The 14950-nt window shown below is 37.5% G+C and overlaps 1 protein-coding gene across 3 annotated transcripts in view; it reads right to left on the bottom strand.

Moving 5' to 3' along the window:
- Nucleotides 1-6486: 6486 nt before the first annotated feature.
- The window catches only part of LOC145978817 (vesicular glutamate transporter 2.1-like), a 30491-nt gene continuing 22027 nt past the window's right edge, over nucleotides 6487-14950 (bottom strand). For all 3 annotated transcript variants that reach the window (XM_083111660.1, XM_083111649.1, XM_083111671.1), the window contains exon 11: nucleotides 6487-8865. In XM_083111660.1, the coding sequence (XP_082967786.1) occupies nucleotides 8671-8865 (195 nt within the window). In that variant the 3' untranslated portion in view covers nucleotides 6487-8670. The remainder of the gene's footprint in view (nucleotides 8866-14950) is intronic.

The following is a 14950-nucleotide window of genomic DNA, read 5'->3' as shown; positions in this document are numbered from 1 at the left end:
CACCTCCCGCCAGAATTATAACCTCCGCCTACACCAGGCCCTGGTTAACCGTGGATATCCCTCCATCCTGGTCACCAAGCAAATATCACGAGCTGCCTCACATACCACTACCACCAAGAAACCTGCTGCCACCAACCCACCTGCACTCATCACCCAATATCATCCCCACCTCAACAAAATCAGGCACACACTGCACTCTCTTCTCCCAATCCTCCACAGTGATCCCGAAACCAAAAACATATTTCCCGACAAACCCAGGGTGGTTTTCAAACGCCCCCCTAACCTCCAAAACATCCTGGTCCACAACACTCCTTCACCACACATCCAACACCCCCCTGCCCATAAATGCAACCGACCCAGGTGCAAGACCTGTCCCATCCTCATCACTTCTCACACCCTCCAGGTGCACACGGCCACTGGCAAATTTACCCTCCATCCCAAAGGGACCTGCCATGCCTCAAACCTTATCTACATCCTCACCTGCAACATCTGTGGTGATTTTTACCTGGGGGAAACATCAACGGCCCTCAACCTCCGCATCAATAACCACCGCTCCTCCACCCACAACCTGGACTTCACTGTCGCCGTCCACACCAACCACCACAACATCAGTTTCAACGACTGCTTCCGGGTAGCGATCATCCACCTCCTACCCCAACCAGCCAACACCTCTGTTCGCAAAAGATGGGAGAGGGCCTATATATCGGCCATGAGTGCAACCACTCCACCTGGCCTGAACAAGGCCACCCAGTAATGCCCAACCCTCACCCACCCTCCCGCCCTCCCTCCCAACTCATCCTACACACTCACAGTTTACGACGAGCCTGGTGACGAAACAGTGTTTTTTTCGTTCTACGCACCGCTTCTTCTTCAATGGGAACCTGGCAACTCTGCAGGACCCCAACTTCCGGTTCCGTCTTCTGTTTCTTCTCACACCGATGATGCTATAAATTAGCGAAAATTTTGAATTTTCCTACTGTCCGGTGAGCGTTTCCTTTTACCTTATTTGATTTATATATATACACTGCAATTGGTTGTGCACAGTCTCTAGTTCCAGGTGTTTGGTTTAACTTCACCATTTATCAGTCAGGTGTTTGGTTTAACTTCACCATTTATCAGTGATTGTTTTGTCAACACCCACCCTCTCTCTAGCTGCGTTTCTCGCCTTCCTACTTTACCCCACGATTTTGTTTGTGTTAGTTAAACCTTTGAGCCACTAGGAGTATAGGGGAGGTTCTCAAAGCCCTGGTCTCCGAGTCCAGGCAAGACTAACGGAGTAGCTAGTTCTTACTGAAAACCCAGTCTGCCATTCTGTACATGACTAACAAAGAGTGCCTTTGTTTATTTGTGTTTGCGATTTCTTTTAAACTATGATATTTGTGCAATAACTGAACAGTTGGTGTAATAAGATGGACATAATGGAAGAAGAGCGAATAACACAGTTATTCCTGGAAATTCCCTAGAAAAGTGACTCAATAGATGGACAGTTTGATTCAGATGATCATTGAGACCCATCCGTGTAACATTTGTTAAGTGCTGTGAAAAATGAAAAAGATTTTCAATCACCAGTTGTTTTATTTGCAAAAGAAACTCATTCTTCCAACTGCTTCCCTGATATAGCAGTGGTATCATCATTGCATTGTAATCAAAGGGTCCTGGATTCGGTACCCGGTGGAGGCACATAATGATTCGGATCCACTTTAGTGTAGGTCCAGTCCCAATTAACTTTTCTGTGCATAAAGTGGGCTTAAAAAACTTATTTTTTCAACTTAATGGTTGCACATGTAACATTGAAATGTTCATTATGTGGAATATTTCTAATTTTGTCCTGTGTATTTATTTTATTAACTAAAATGTATTTTTAGAATCTCAATTGTTTGCAAAGAAAATATTAATTTTTCTTATGCGACCCATGAAGGGTTAATGCTGTTGGGCTGAGGAAACTATAAGATTTTATTAGAGCAGTGATTGACTACTAATTTAGACCTAATTTTATATTCATCAACAAGCCTGGGTGTAATCTAACTATTACTGTTTATTATGCAACAATATTTAATTTTGAGGGTACTTATTAGTTAATGTATAAAGATAAAAAGTTACAAAGATATTTACTAGTAAAATTGCTGGAATAGGGGCATCGATTTTTGCCAGGCTGTGGTCCCACAATTGTTAAGGACTGGTCTGTGACTTCATGAATTCACCATGTAATGCAACATATACAGCATGTTCTACTTAGAGGGATCGAGAAATAAATGCTCACAGTTTAAAGACGGAGCAAGATATTATGATTTTCATTTTCCAAGGTACAGAAACTCTCATAGTTTATACACCAATAGTGAATACATCTGTGTGCCAATGTGTAATGCAGGAACAAGCCTGGCACTATTCAGTAGAGCAATAGTATTTACCTCAGCCAAGAACTTAATTGATTGAATACCATTTAGATGTCTGCAAGGCAACTCAACACACACACATTGGGTTGCATTGACCATTTGGTGTTAATATACCATTATTTACACTTCAAATTACGATTATTTCTCAATCCCTCTAAGCAGAACATGCTGTATAAAAATATTGATTTAAGGAACGAATGTATGGAAAGTTGGCCTGAACTTAATAGACATTATTTGATTTGGAACAAGAACCAAATGAATTTCCATTAAAGTGAAAGAGAAATTCCAATTTGATCTTCCGGTTATTGAAGTAAAAATTACTGTATTTTTCTGAATATTTTCAACTAGTTACTTGCCTTCCATACACAATAACATTAGCAGAAAAAAGTGGAGAGGTAAAGGGTGTAAATTGATTGGGGGAAGGTTGTTCACTTTGCATATTTGAGGTAGAAATCCATATTTAATAACATGTTTTTCATGTCTGTTGTAGGGGTGACTAGAGGGCATTCTCCATGATTTTTTTTTTTATTAACGACCTCATGCTATGCCACTGGAGCCAATGCATATTCTTCTCAGCATTCATGAAGGTTTTGCTCCACAATTGCAAAGTGCAATTCAAGGCCAGATCAGAACTTAGTGAAACTTTTTACAGCCTTTAAGATAGGTGGTGAGATGCTTGTATGGTTCAGATGAGCGAGTGCATTCTTCCCCACTCCAGCACTGGAATGGACTCAGAAAGGGTGTCTGTATAGAATACCATATGATCTTCTGAACACCCATAAGATCATAATGAGACATACTTGTGTTATTAGTAGCAAAAAATATTGCCAAGATTTTCTTAGAAGGGGGTATATAAGTGTGAGAACAGAAATAGTACTCCTCCTATGGTATCTTATCTTCTTTTTTTTAGAAAAGCTGGGGAAAATTAGATAAACCTACCCCTGCGAGCATCCTGTTAGTTGGGATCCCTTCCAAACAAGTTTCATTTAGATATTGTAGACAGTTTTTTTTGTTCAAAGTGGTAATTTATTGCACATGAAAAATATATTAAATTTGTATACTTATAAATACAGACAACTTCAGAAGAAATATTATACGTGGAATGTAATTCAACATCTTATATTAAAAGCAGAGTAAATAATAAGAAATAGTAAAACACAAATAAATATAATTTTTTACATTCCTGTGGCTCCTTCACTTGATATTCTGTTGAACATTTATGCAATTATTAAAATGTACAATGTTTAAAATAATCCAGGCACATTCAACATAATGAAAAATAAATGCAATATATATGAGCTTTATATAATAAACCTAAATATGCTTAATAGAACAAATATTATTCCTTCACTTAGTCTCACATTCCAATTCAACAACAAACAATACATCAAGGCATGTTAACAAAACAACAAATTACAAGTTCTTTATCGGAAAACATAATAGAAATATGGACCACCGCAACATAAAAAATATTACAAAAATATTTCTGTTTGATTCTTTTCTACTACTTAATGTAACATTAAAAAATACAAAAAATAAAAATTAAAAATATTATTGGAGATAATACAATGCGAGAATAAAAAAAAGTATATGTGTGATAATATTAATAACAAATTCACTTCATACTGAGTGGTTTTAATAAATATTAAAACTTGGATTTTTTGTTTTAGCATTACATTCAATAAATCTTCAACAACACTTCTATAAAATTAATAGTTAGTTTCAGCCACTTTACATGAGATTTTTTAGTATATTAATACTACACGTTTCCTACCAAAATGCATAAAATAAATGTCAATGGAAGTTTTCCAAATCATACGTCAAACATTTCAAAAATTATCTTACATAACAGTTCTTACATATAAATTTTCTCAACACCATAAACTTGTACTGGAAATTAAATTACTTTAAGATATTTCCATATTGTCACAATTAATAATTAATACATATTTACAAATTACAGAAAACTATTTGCTAAAGTTACTTATTTTCGGGACATCTGAGATCTACATTCAAAAGTGTACTCGCTTGCAACAGCTGGTCAGTATGCAGTCATATCGTCCCTTGCACACAAAAAATAAACTATATTGAATATTAACCATTTAAAATACACCTTCACAAAAAAATAAGGAAAAAAACATTAAGTATACAGGAATTTTTGTGTACAAAATTATCCATTACACTACATATTCTAGTGCTACACACACACACATTCAAATGAAATCTATATATTGTTCCTCTTCATTATTTTTACCTATCTTGAACCAATTTAACTATAATCCAATATTACGTTGGTTCTTTGTAATCATAATTGTTTAAGATTACACATTATACAGTTAACACACAAAGGTATGATGTGAATATTCTAAACTATAATTCAAGCTACATCTATAAATTACTTTAGAATCAACATGTTTGATATGTTATTCTTCACAAAACTAGTAATTAAAAAATCTTCAAGATTCCGTTATTACAATATATAAGCAGTCTTAGAGGCAAGTAACTTGATTTAAAAACACAAAATTTATATTTAAAATAATTATGTATACCAGAGGGCTCGAAAAATCCCAGTCGACAGGTCGCCATGGCGGCTAAAAATTTCAGCCTGGCGTCTGATCTTTTGCTGTAATATTGAACACTCACAAACATCCATGTTCAGGCCGGAATTCATACCTGGCAGCCCTGGCATCGTAGCGCGATGTGCTAACCACTCTGCCACAAGATCACCTTCTTATAGTATGCACAATTGCTAGTAGGTGGTTTCCTGGCGCCTGATTTTCAGAGCTGGCATCTAGGTCTGAAGAAGATTTTTCGACCACTGGTATACCATATTTACACATATATAATGCGCACCCTGGATTTTGATTGGGAAAAGCCATAAACAAATATCTCGTATATAATGCTCAGCACAATTCAGGTGCAAGAAATGGCTTTCTTAGTTGTAGGTTGGAAAGAGCTGTTGCTATGCTGATCAAGAGTGAATGATATCATACCCATTCAATGAGTCACCAACCCACACCACCTCCACTGTGTTTAGCATCTCAATGCTTTCACATCTGTAACCACCTTGTTTATTCTGTAGTATAAGAAGCGAGATCAATATTACATTATGGATTTGCAGTGCTCAGGAAGTTATTTCCTATTATTTCTCGCTGACAAATACCACTGATATGCATCCCATGTGACAGGAAGTACATGCTCGAATTCTACAACAATAGTGCCACTTTTCACAATGCTTCAAAATGCTCTGATACAAAGTGATAAATCATGGGGAAACAGCCATTTCACTTTTGTAGTTTTTCTTAAAAAAAATATTATTACTCAAGAAATTCAACCTGGTAATTTTTATTTGGGCCTCTTGATATATACGTGCTAAATGCAGTGACATAGTGAAAACATTAACGGTTTTATGTTGCCTGTCCAAATTATCCCATACATAATATACACTTCACAGTTTTTGGGAATAAAAATTTTGGAAAAAAAGTGCACATTATACATGAGTAAACACAGCATATATTTTTAATGTCAGTAGTACTTAGAGAATTGTGTACTATATTAAAGGAAACTTTCATTGTTTGAAACACAAGAAACCATTTGTTCTAAATAGCTTGGAAACAATTTATCATTTATTTCTGAAGCTTCATCATAGATTCCAAAGAAGCAAATAAAGACAAACATGCTAACCTTAACCTTAATAAGTTTTAATATCCTTTAAGTCCACAATTCATGTGGAAGCTTTCAGATCGAAGTGACAAGCAACAATTGTCACTTGAAAATGAACTTTCAGAAATAAGTAGTACATACTGTGCTGGAGTGGACAAGTTGTTTGTCGCTTGTATGTTACTCAGACTGTGACCTTTTCTAGAGTGTGCATCATGTTATCTTGCAGTGAATGCTTTACCCCAACAAGTTATAAACTCTACAAGATAGGCCAAACTGGCATCCATTCTTTGGAATATTTAAACTTCTAGTATGATAGTACAATAAAGCATCAATATATGAAGGGTGTGCCAAGAAAGCATTCGGGATTTTAAATGAAATTCAGAATGGTGCTGGACGTGAGATGTGTATCTAATAGGGATGAACAATATTAGATATTTCGATATATCATCAAGAGAAATATCATCACAGACAATACGATATGATATTTTCTCTGTATCATGATATCGGCGATATATCGCCTTCACAATATATATCGCCAAATATTGTGATGATGTATCACTACGATATCATGATGATATATCACCAGCACGATATATATCACCAAATATCATGACGTTATATAGCCGATACAATATATACCACCAAATATCGTGACGATATATCACCAACATGATATATATTGTAAAATATTGTGATGATATATTGCTGACATGATATATATTGCCAAAATATCGTGACGATATATCATCTAGTTGATGTCGCCTGGACAATAATTTTCAATATCACGATATGTCATCTGGACGATATATCCTAACACTAGTATCTAGTAGTGGTGTGCAGGATCCTGAAAAGTCAGAACCGGGATTGGTAAATAAAATTTCCATCCTGATCCTGACTTTTCGGGATCTCGAGCAGTCGGGAAATACTGAATGGTCATTTTCTCGATGTTTTCTGCATTGCAAGTGTCTGGAACTTATCAGAAATTGTTAGTTTTTATTCCAGAAATGCCAAAACAATCACTTAAGGCGAAAATGGCATGTAGAATTAGAGATTTCCAGAGATTCGGGAAATTTCTATAATTTGTCGTCCCAAAAATTTCCAGACTCCATCGGAAAATTGCAAATTTTTCCTGCCCCGAATGTTGGGATTTAAAAAAATTGCCATCCTGATCCCATCCCGACCCAAATTTTATTACGAGGCATGTCAGGAAAGTAAAGATACAACTGATATATATCTTAGGGAAAATGTAAGGCATAAGTTGACAACCTTACTCTTTCCAGTAGCATTCATTCTCAGTGCTGCAATGAGTCTTGTGAGAGTCACATGTGCTGGAAATGGCTGCGGCGATAAAGAATCGTGCCAAATGTGAAGTGCAGACTGGAATGAGGTTTCTCCAGGCAAAAGGCGAATGTCCAGCAAATTGCGGCAGTTTATGGAACATTATCTGTCCTACCTCCTGCAAAGGCACGACACCACTTCGTCACATTTTGACAATTCATAGTGTTTGCATAAACTGCAGTTTTTTTAAACAGTCGTGTGTTTTAAGCACTTAAAATATAATGTTTTAAACCCTTGTTTTAAACATACACACCCTGGTTACTTGTCAATTTGGTGTCACATGTCACCTGTCACTTCACTGTGAAATCTTCCTTACACATTCTAGAAAATGTATGGTCACATAATTAGAAACATGCATTTTTTCATTCTTCAAAAATTTGAAGATAAAATGTACAGTAAAAAATCTTATTTAAAAAACATACAGATGCATTACAAATTATTCTCAGATGAGTATAAGGAAAGTTCATTTTTGCCGAGTTTAATATGAACAGCAACAAGTTGATACAATATTTAACCACATTATATTTCAATATCATGTCCAATACACCATATTATTAAATACGTATACATTAAAACGTTTTCTAACTTTCAATACTTTTATCTTGCATATTTTAACACTGCAGTATATAAACTGTATGATACCATAAAGTCTAAATGCAAGAACATTTTATGGCAACAACCATATAAATATTCCAAAACATATATTATATACAAATTACTTCATATAAAATATAGTTAAAATCACAATTTATCACATCAATTAATGTTGTAAATACTTCATAATTCCCAAGTTTAGCACAGACTAATAAATTAATGAATGTTATGCCTTGCATTTTTTAATGTTATAAGATAGAATCTAGCACAAAATTTCTAATGAAAAACTCGGTAAGTTTTGTTCAGCCTTATTTTCTGCATAGTTGGGAACTATGATAGTTCACTGGGAAAACGCAAGAAATATAACTATGTAATAAATTTTTCAAATACATGAAATACATACATTATGATCACACCAAAGAGCACTTATACACTTGTACTGTAACAACACATTTACAACATACAATTATGAACATAAATTTGTGCATTCTCATTTGATTGCACTAGAGTGTATCGATGGAATAAATAGGAACACGACAAGACATATTCACAGACTAACCTGATATTCTCAAGAGATAAAGAATGACCTAATAAATTTTTCACATCGGGTAATTTCACAGAACATAACAAAATGAGATAGAGAATTGTACTTAAATAAGATCTAAAGTGTGCTGCAAAGTTTTTACTCGCAAGACCCAGAACCAAAGGGCATGTCTTCAGTCGAAGCCCTCGATTGATTGTCTTGACACAAGGAGTATGAGTCGGGTATTTCTGCCCACTTCTGCTTCTCTCCAGATGCAAAGAGACCGTAAAATATTGCACCGCTCATGTATATACCACTTGCAATGTAAAATACCACCTGCCACTCTTCAGCACTCTGAAACAAGAAAAGTCATTTCAGTACTGGTTGGCAATACAGTAGATAGAATCCTCGTAGTATCCACATATTTATCATTTTAGTTTACTGTCCTTATTAGAGGTACATATTTTTGGTAAATAAAAAGGCAAAATTTCGGTACGAAAACAGTCAAAATTGCAGGTTCAAAAGCGGTAAATAAAATACAATTTTGATGCTATAGCGGTAAAAAATTGGATCAAAAGAGGCATATAAAATGAAGGGTTCGGGTGTAAAACATGGTGACACTTTGGTAATTTTTTAGTTACAAAGTAAAATGTGCCTTCCTTCAATTTTTGAGTGAAATTGCCATGTCGAACAATTTGCATTGGAAAACACTTTATCTACAGTATAACTTCTAATTAACTTTTTTTTCCTTAATGAACTCAGAAATGACCAAAATGTCACTTACCATGTTTTACACCCGAGCCCCTCAAATGACATTTTGGTTTTAAAATCGTGAATATAATTCTAATTTTGATTTAAAAGCTGCACTTATTACACAAAAAAAAACATCCCTTCTAATAACACATTTATGTAGTTACCAGAGTACTAAGTTCGTTCCTGTACAAAAGGGTCCATTCTTGATTCTCAAATATTTACAGCCGAATTAATCAATTTTCACAGGATAATTCAAACTTCAGAAAGTGTCGCGGCAGTAAATAAACTCTAAATTTCGCATTTAAGAGTCTATTTTGCATTTTGCAGTTCATTTCGCATCATTTCCTGACAAAACAGAGTACGAAAATGCACCTCGCACCTTTCAGAAACATGAAACATTAGCATTACAATGTGTTATTTCATATTTTGTGTTTTTGTCAAAAACAAAATATACATGCCTCTAGTCATTATAATTTTGTCCCTTTAGCATTTTGTCATTCACTGGTCATAACTGGAACATGCATGTGATGATTCATTTTTAATCAAATTTATGATTATCTTCTTAATTTAAGGATAGCAATTAATTGACAAGACAGGCATACAGATAAAAAATTAATATTTAAACATTTTTCATGTGATATTACACAGACAGTGTTGACAATATTATCACAGACAAAGGTAAAGCCTCCGCTTTGAGGCGCCTGCTTTCACTTCTGGTCAAACTCACAAACAGCAGATGGCGCTGGTAAATTTCAAGCAACTGGGAACGGGACTTAACGGGAGGCACTCCGCATGATGTGTGTTTGCAAGGAATGGTAAAGCGCTTATTATCTGTGGATTGATATTGGAATGTGAGTTGTGGGCAAGGCAGTCTCCCTGCCTGAGAAAGTTCCTCCATAACTGCACTTTCTACTAACCCCCGTGTTTGCAAGGAAGCTGTCCCACAGGCCATAGCATTGAAGAAAGAAACTCATCGGTAAGGGGTGACTATGATTACTTGGGAAACAAAAAGATTAAGCATATCGTACATTAATGTAAAGACTAAATTCTGGAGAATGCCGGCTTTTTTACTCATTCTTCACAAATACGAAGTTAGTGAAGATATAACCTTAAAAGAAGTTGTGTACTTTTTAAAGAAACACATCAACAATTCCCTACAGGAACATAGATTTTTGAGCTTTCTGCTATTTTTTTCTTGTGTGTGTAACGTGCTTTTGTATTTTATGCAAATACTGTATACTTTCTATCTAACAGCATGTCGAAAACTGGAAATTGTCATTTCCATCCATCATTTCCGTCCATTGCATTTGGCTATTTTCTTTTTCGTACAAAAGGTTAGATAGAAAATTTACCACCACAGATATGCTTATGAAAGTTGTACTCACACTGTCATGTATTTGCAGACCCACTGGTGTACTCAAGGGGTGGGGTGAAGGTACTACAGCCCCCCGAAATTTATAGAAAATAAAAAAATCAAAGGAAGGCAGTGATGTAGTAAAAAAAATACCTTAAAATAACCCCCAATAACATTTTTGTGTTTGAATAACTTTTAAAACAACGGTTTAAAATAGTAATTGAAGCCCATATCTAATGAAAATTGAACACCAACAGCGGAATATCACCCAATTTGCTTTTTGGTGATGCATTCTATGATCTCACTCTGTTCAGTAAAAGTTACATTCATGGCACTGAACCCTTGTTCACATTCAGCTGTAGATATTGATACAATTTGAATTGAATTCACATAATCCTTGAGTGAGGTGGAAATGTGTTTTGGATTTTCTTTGTAGATGTGAAAATTTTTAACTAGTGACGCACACATGCTTTCGTTTACATTAAAGTTCACCTAACATGTCACTATAAAACATGCGTTCTTAATCATCTTAATGTTATGTGTGTGAATTAAATAGGACTACATCAATCGTTTTCAATGTCTCAAAAGTAACTATGTCAATTTTGCTATGCTATAAGAACCAAAGAATTTGGTGTTTTGTATACAATGACAGTACATTCAGTACTTGTAGAGAGTCTTAAAATAGAGCAAATTCCATCATAAATAACTACTTTGTCAAATGTTTTACAAATCCTTCAAACCTGAATCTCTCACGAGTCGATCAGGAACCATCTTGACTTCTTTACGATGACAAAACATTGCAGATCTCAACAAGTGCTCGAACAGGATTAAAAGACGAAATGACCCAACACAGCTCATCGATAGAAAAGTACTTGTGAAACACCAGAAGTCTGAAAAACACTGAATTAATAGCATCTTAAAGAGAGACAGCCAGGGGCGACAACTTTTCAAAGCATTGGGTGGGCTCAAACACTTGAATTACAAGTTCCCAAAAAAAGTCACATAAATTATTGGATGGTCTCGAGTAATATGAGCCTATGTAAATTGGCGTCACTGTTAGCAGTCGCCATAAATTGCATAACATAAACAACATATGTACTGTAGGTATGGTGGGGAACTGAAACACAATAAGTATGACACACTATGTTGCCATTCGTTACCGGACACCCCATACCAGTACGTTAAACCGGTCACAGCACCATATCAGTATCGTTGGTTGATTTGGTTGATTTAGTGTTTTAAGTCCACTTTATGCACAGTAAGGCTAATCGGGACTGGACCTACAGTTTAAAGTGGAATCCGAACCACTATGTGCCTCCACCGGGTATCAAACCCGGGACCCCTTACATCAGTATCGTGTAGGGCTACCTTTCTCCACAATGACATCCACAACCCTTCGAGCAAGACTTTCCACCAATTTGCGATACGTGTCGACAGGAATCTTGCCCCATTCCTCCTGCAAAGCAGCAAACAGCTCAGTGGTGTTTTTTGGGCGGCATGACCTGGCTCTCGAGTGGCACTCCAACTCGTCCCATAGGTGTTCAATGGGGTTGATATCTGAACTTTGGGCTGGCCAATCAAGTTTTTGCACACCCATATCCTCGAACCACATGTTGATAATGCCTGCCGTATGACATGGAGCATTGTCGTGCTGAAACAGGTATGGGCCAATACCGAATTGTTCCCACAATGTCGGTAGCGCAGAATTGTCCAGAACATTTTGGTACGCATCGGCATTCATGTTTCCCCGAACTGAAACAATAGGACCAAGACCATACCACGAAAAGCAGGACCACACCATAATGCCACCTCCGCCGAATTTCACTGTGGATACGATACAGTCCTGTAAACAGCGTTCACTGGGCAACGCCACACCCACACGTTCAACGGACCGCCACATCTGGTAGCATGATTCATCACTCCATAGGATGGATTTCTATTGTTCGAAAGTCCAATGGCGGCATTCCTTGCACCACTGTAACCGACGGGTCGCATTACGGGCTGTGATATGCGGCTTGTGAACTGCTGCGCGACCATGAAAACCAAGTGCGGTGATCTCCCGGTGGACAGTATGATCACTTGCAGCACTACTGGAAGCCGATCGAAACTCCTGTGCCACCAATCTGTAAGGACTCCTTCCGGTTTGACTTCACAACACGTTTCAAGCATCGACGGTCACGATCTGTTAATATTTTCAGTTTACTGGGTCTGGGTCAGCATGTCATGACCCCCTCTCGCTTCCACTTCACGATAACATCACCCACTGTCGACCGGGGTATCTGAAATTTGTTGGAAATCTCACGGGTCGAATGCCCAAACCTGTGGGCTCCAATGATCATCCCTCTTTCTGTCTCACTCAGTTCAAGTCGTCTGTCCATATTGACTGCTGTAGCTGATATGAGTGTGTTCTCAACCGGCAACACCTTTCATAGGTTGTATGACGTGTACAGACAATCCCAAGCACTTTTTGAGGGGTATCCGGTTACGAATGGCAACATAGTGTATATATGGATAAAAGCAAGGCGGGCCAAAAGGGCTAAATAAAAATCAAAGGAGAAAGGAAACACTCACCGAACAGTGGAAAAATTCAGTATTTTCGCTAACTTAGTAGCATCTTCCATGTGAGAAGAAAGAGACGAAACCGGAAGTTGGGGCCCTGCAGAGTTTCCAGGTCCCCATCGAAGAAGAAGCAGTGCATAGAATGAAAAAAAACACTGTTTCGTCACCAGGCTCGTCGAAAACTGTGAGTGGGTGGGATGGGTTGGGTTGGGTTTGGAGGGAGGCTGGGGTGAGGTGGGGACGTTACTGGGCGGCCTTGTTCAGACCAGGTGGAGTGGTTGCACTCATGGCCGATATATAGGCCCTCTCCCATCTTTTGCGAACACAGGTGATGGATGATCGCTACCCGGAAGCAGTTTTTGAAACGGATGTTGTTGTGGCTTAGTGTGGACGGCGACAGTGAAGTCCAGGTTGTGGGTGGAGGAGTGGTGGTTATTGATGGGGAGGTTGAGGGCCATTGATGTTTCCCCCAGGTAAAAATCACCACAGATGTTGCAGGTGAGGATGTAGATCAGGTTTGAGGCATGGCAGGTCCCTTTGGGATGGAGGATAAATTTGTCAGTGGCCGTGTGCACCTGGAGGATGTGAGAGGTAATGAGGATGGGGCAGGTTTTGCACCTAGGGCGGTTGCATTTGTGGGCAGGGGGGTGTTGGTTTTGTGGTGAAGATGTGTTGGTTTACAAACGCCTCCCCCCCAACCTCCAAAACATCCTGGTCCACAACACTCCTTCACCACACAACCAACACCCCCCCCCCTGCCCATAAATGCAACCACCCTAGTTGCAAAACCTGCCCCATCCTCATTACCTCTCACATCCTCCGGTTCAGTCCCTTTCTTCTCACACCGAAGATGCTACTAAGTTAGCGAAAATTCTGAATTTTTCCACTGTCCCATGAGTGTTTCCTTTTTCCTCCTTTGATTTATATATATAATGGATAAAAGCAAGGAGGGCCAAAAGGGCTAAGTAAAAATCAAAGAAGGTAAAAGGATATATATATATATATATATATATAACCAATTTCATAATCCATAATCATCACTCATCATCATCATTGTGATTACCCAAAAGTAGCAGAAAAGGGCGATAAATAAAAGAAAGTACAAATTCCCATACTAGGGGGCTTCAACGGAGCCTTTTCAAGTAATAATTACTTCCCGGTACGAAAACAAAGGCTATAAGAAACAGCCTTATAAAATATGGTTATTTTGTGGAGTTCACTCGATATGGGGACAATCTGAAAGAACTTTACATAGTGGTAAATACACATTTGAAAACTATTTGCCACAAGTTTCTTTAATCACGTATCCACTATATTCTTTATTATTTTCTCATTTAATATCCCTTTTTCTGTCTCTGTAGGCTAATCTGGACGATGAGTATGAATTGTGATTAGAGAAACTTAATGAGGGTAAAATTACAATGGAACACCCATGTCCAGCCAGGATTTGAACCCGGAGCCGTCAGTGGTGAGAATGTGAATGGACCACTCAGCGTGCATAGCCACCGATGTTGCTGGCAAATTTGTACCTGGGGGGGGGGTCTATATTTTAGTATTTGTATTTGCCTCACGAACTGGACTTTTAAGTTGAAGAATATTTTCATTTCAGAATAATGCTTTTAACTTAAATTTTAACTGAACTGCATCTGAAGGCGAGAAATAGATGGTTTTGCTATATAATTATTGCTATCTCTTTCTTGCATCAATCATGACACGTAAGGATGGGCCGTCCTGTGAATTCCAACAAACTCTCGGAAGTTTGAATGTGTATTC

This window comes from Lepisma saccharinum, chromosome 1 (assembly GCF_977018435.1).
Source record: "Lepisma saccharinum chromosome 1, izLepSacc3.1, whole genome shotgun sequence".
Lineage (NCBI taxonomy): Eukaryota > Metazoa > Arthropoda > Insecta > Zygentoma > Lepismatidae > Lepisma > Lepisma saccharinum.
Note: the sequence above shows the minus strand (reverse complement) of the source record. Positions and strands in the feature narration are given on the sequence as shown.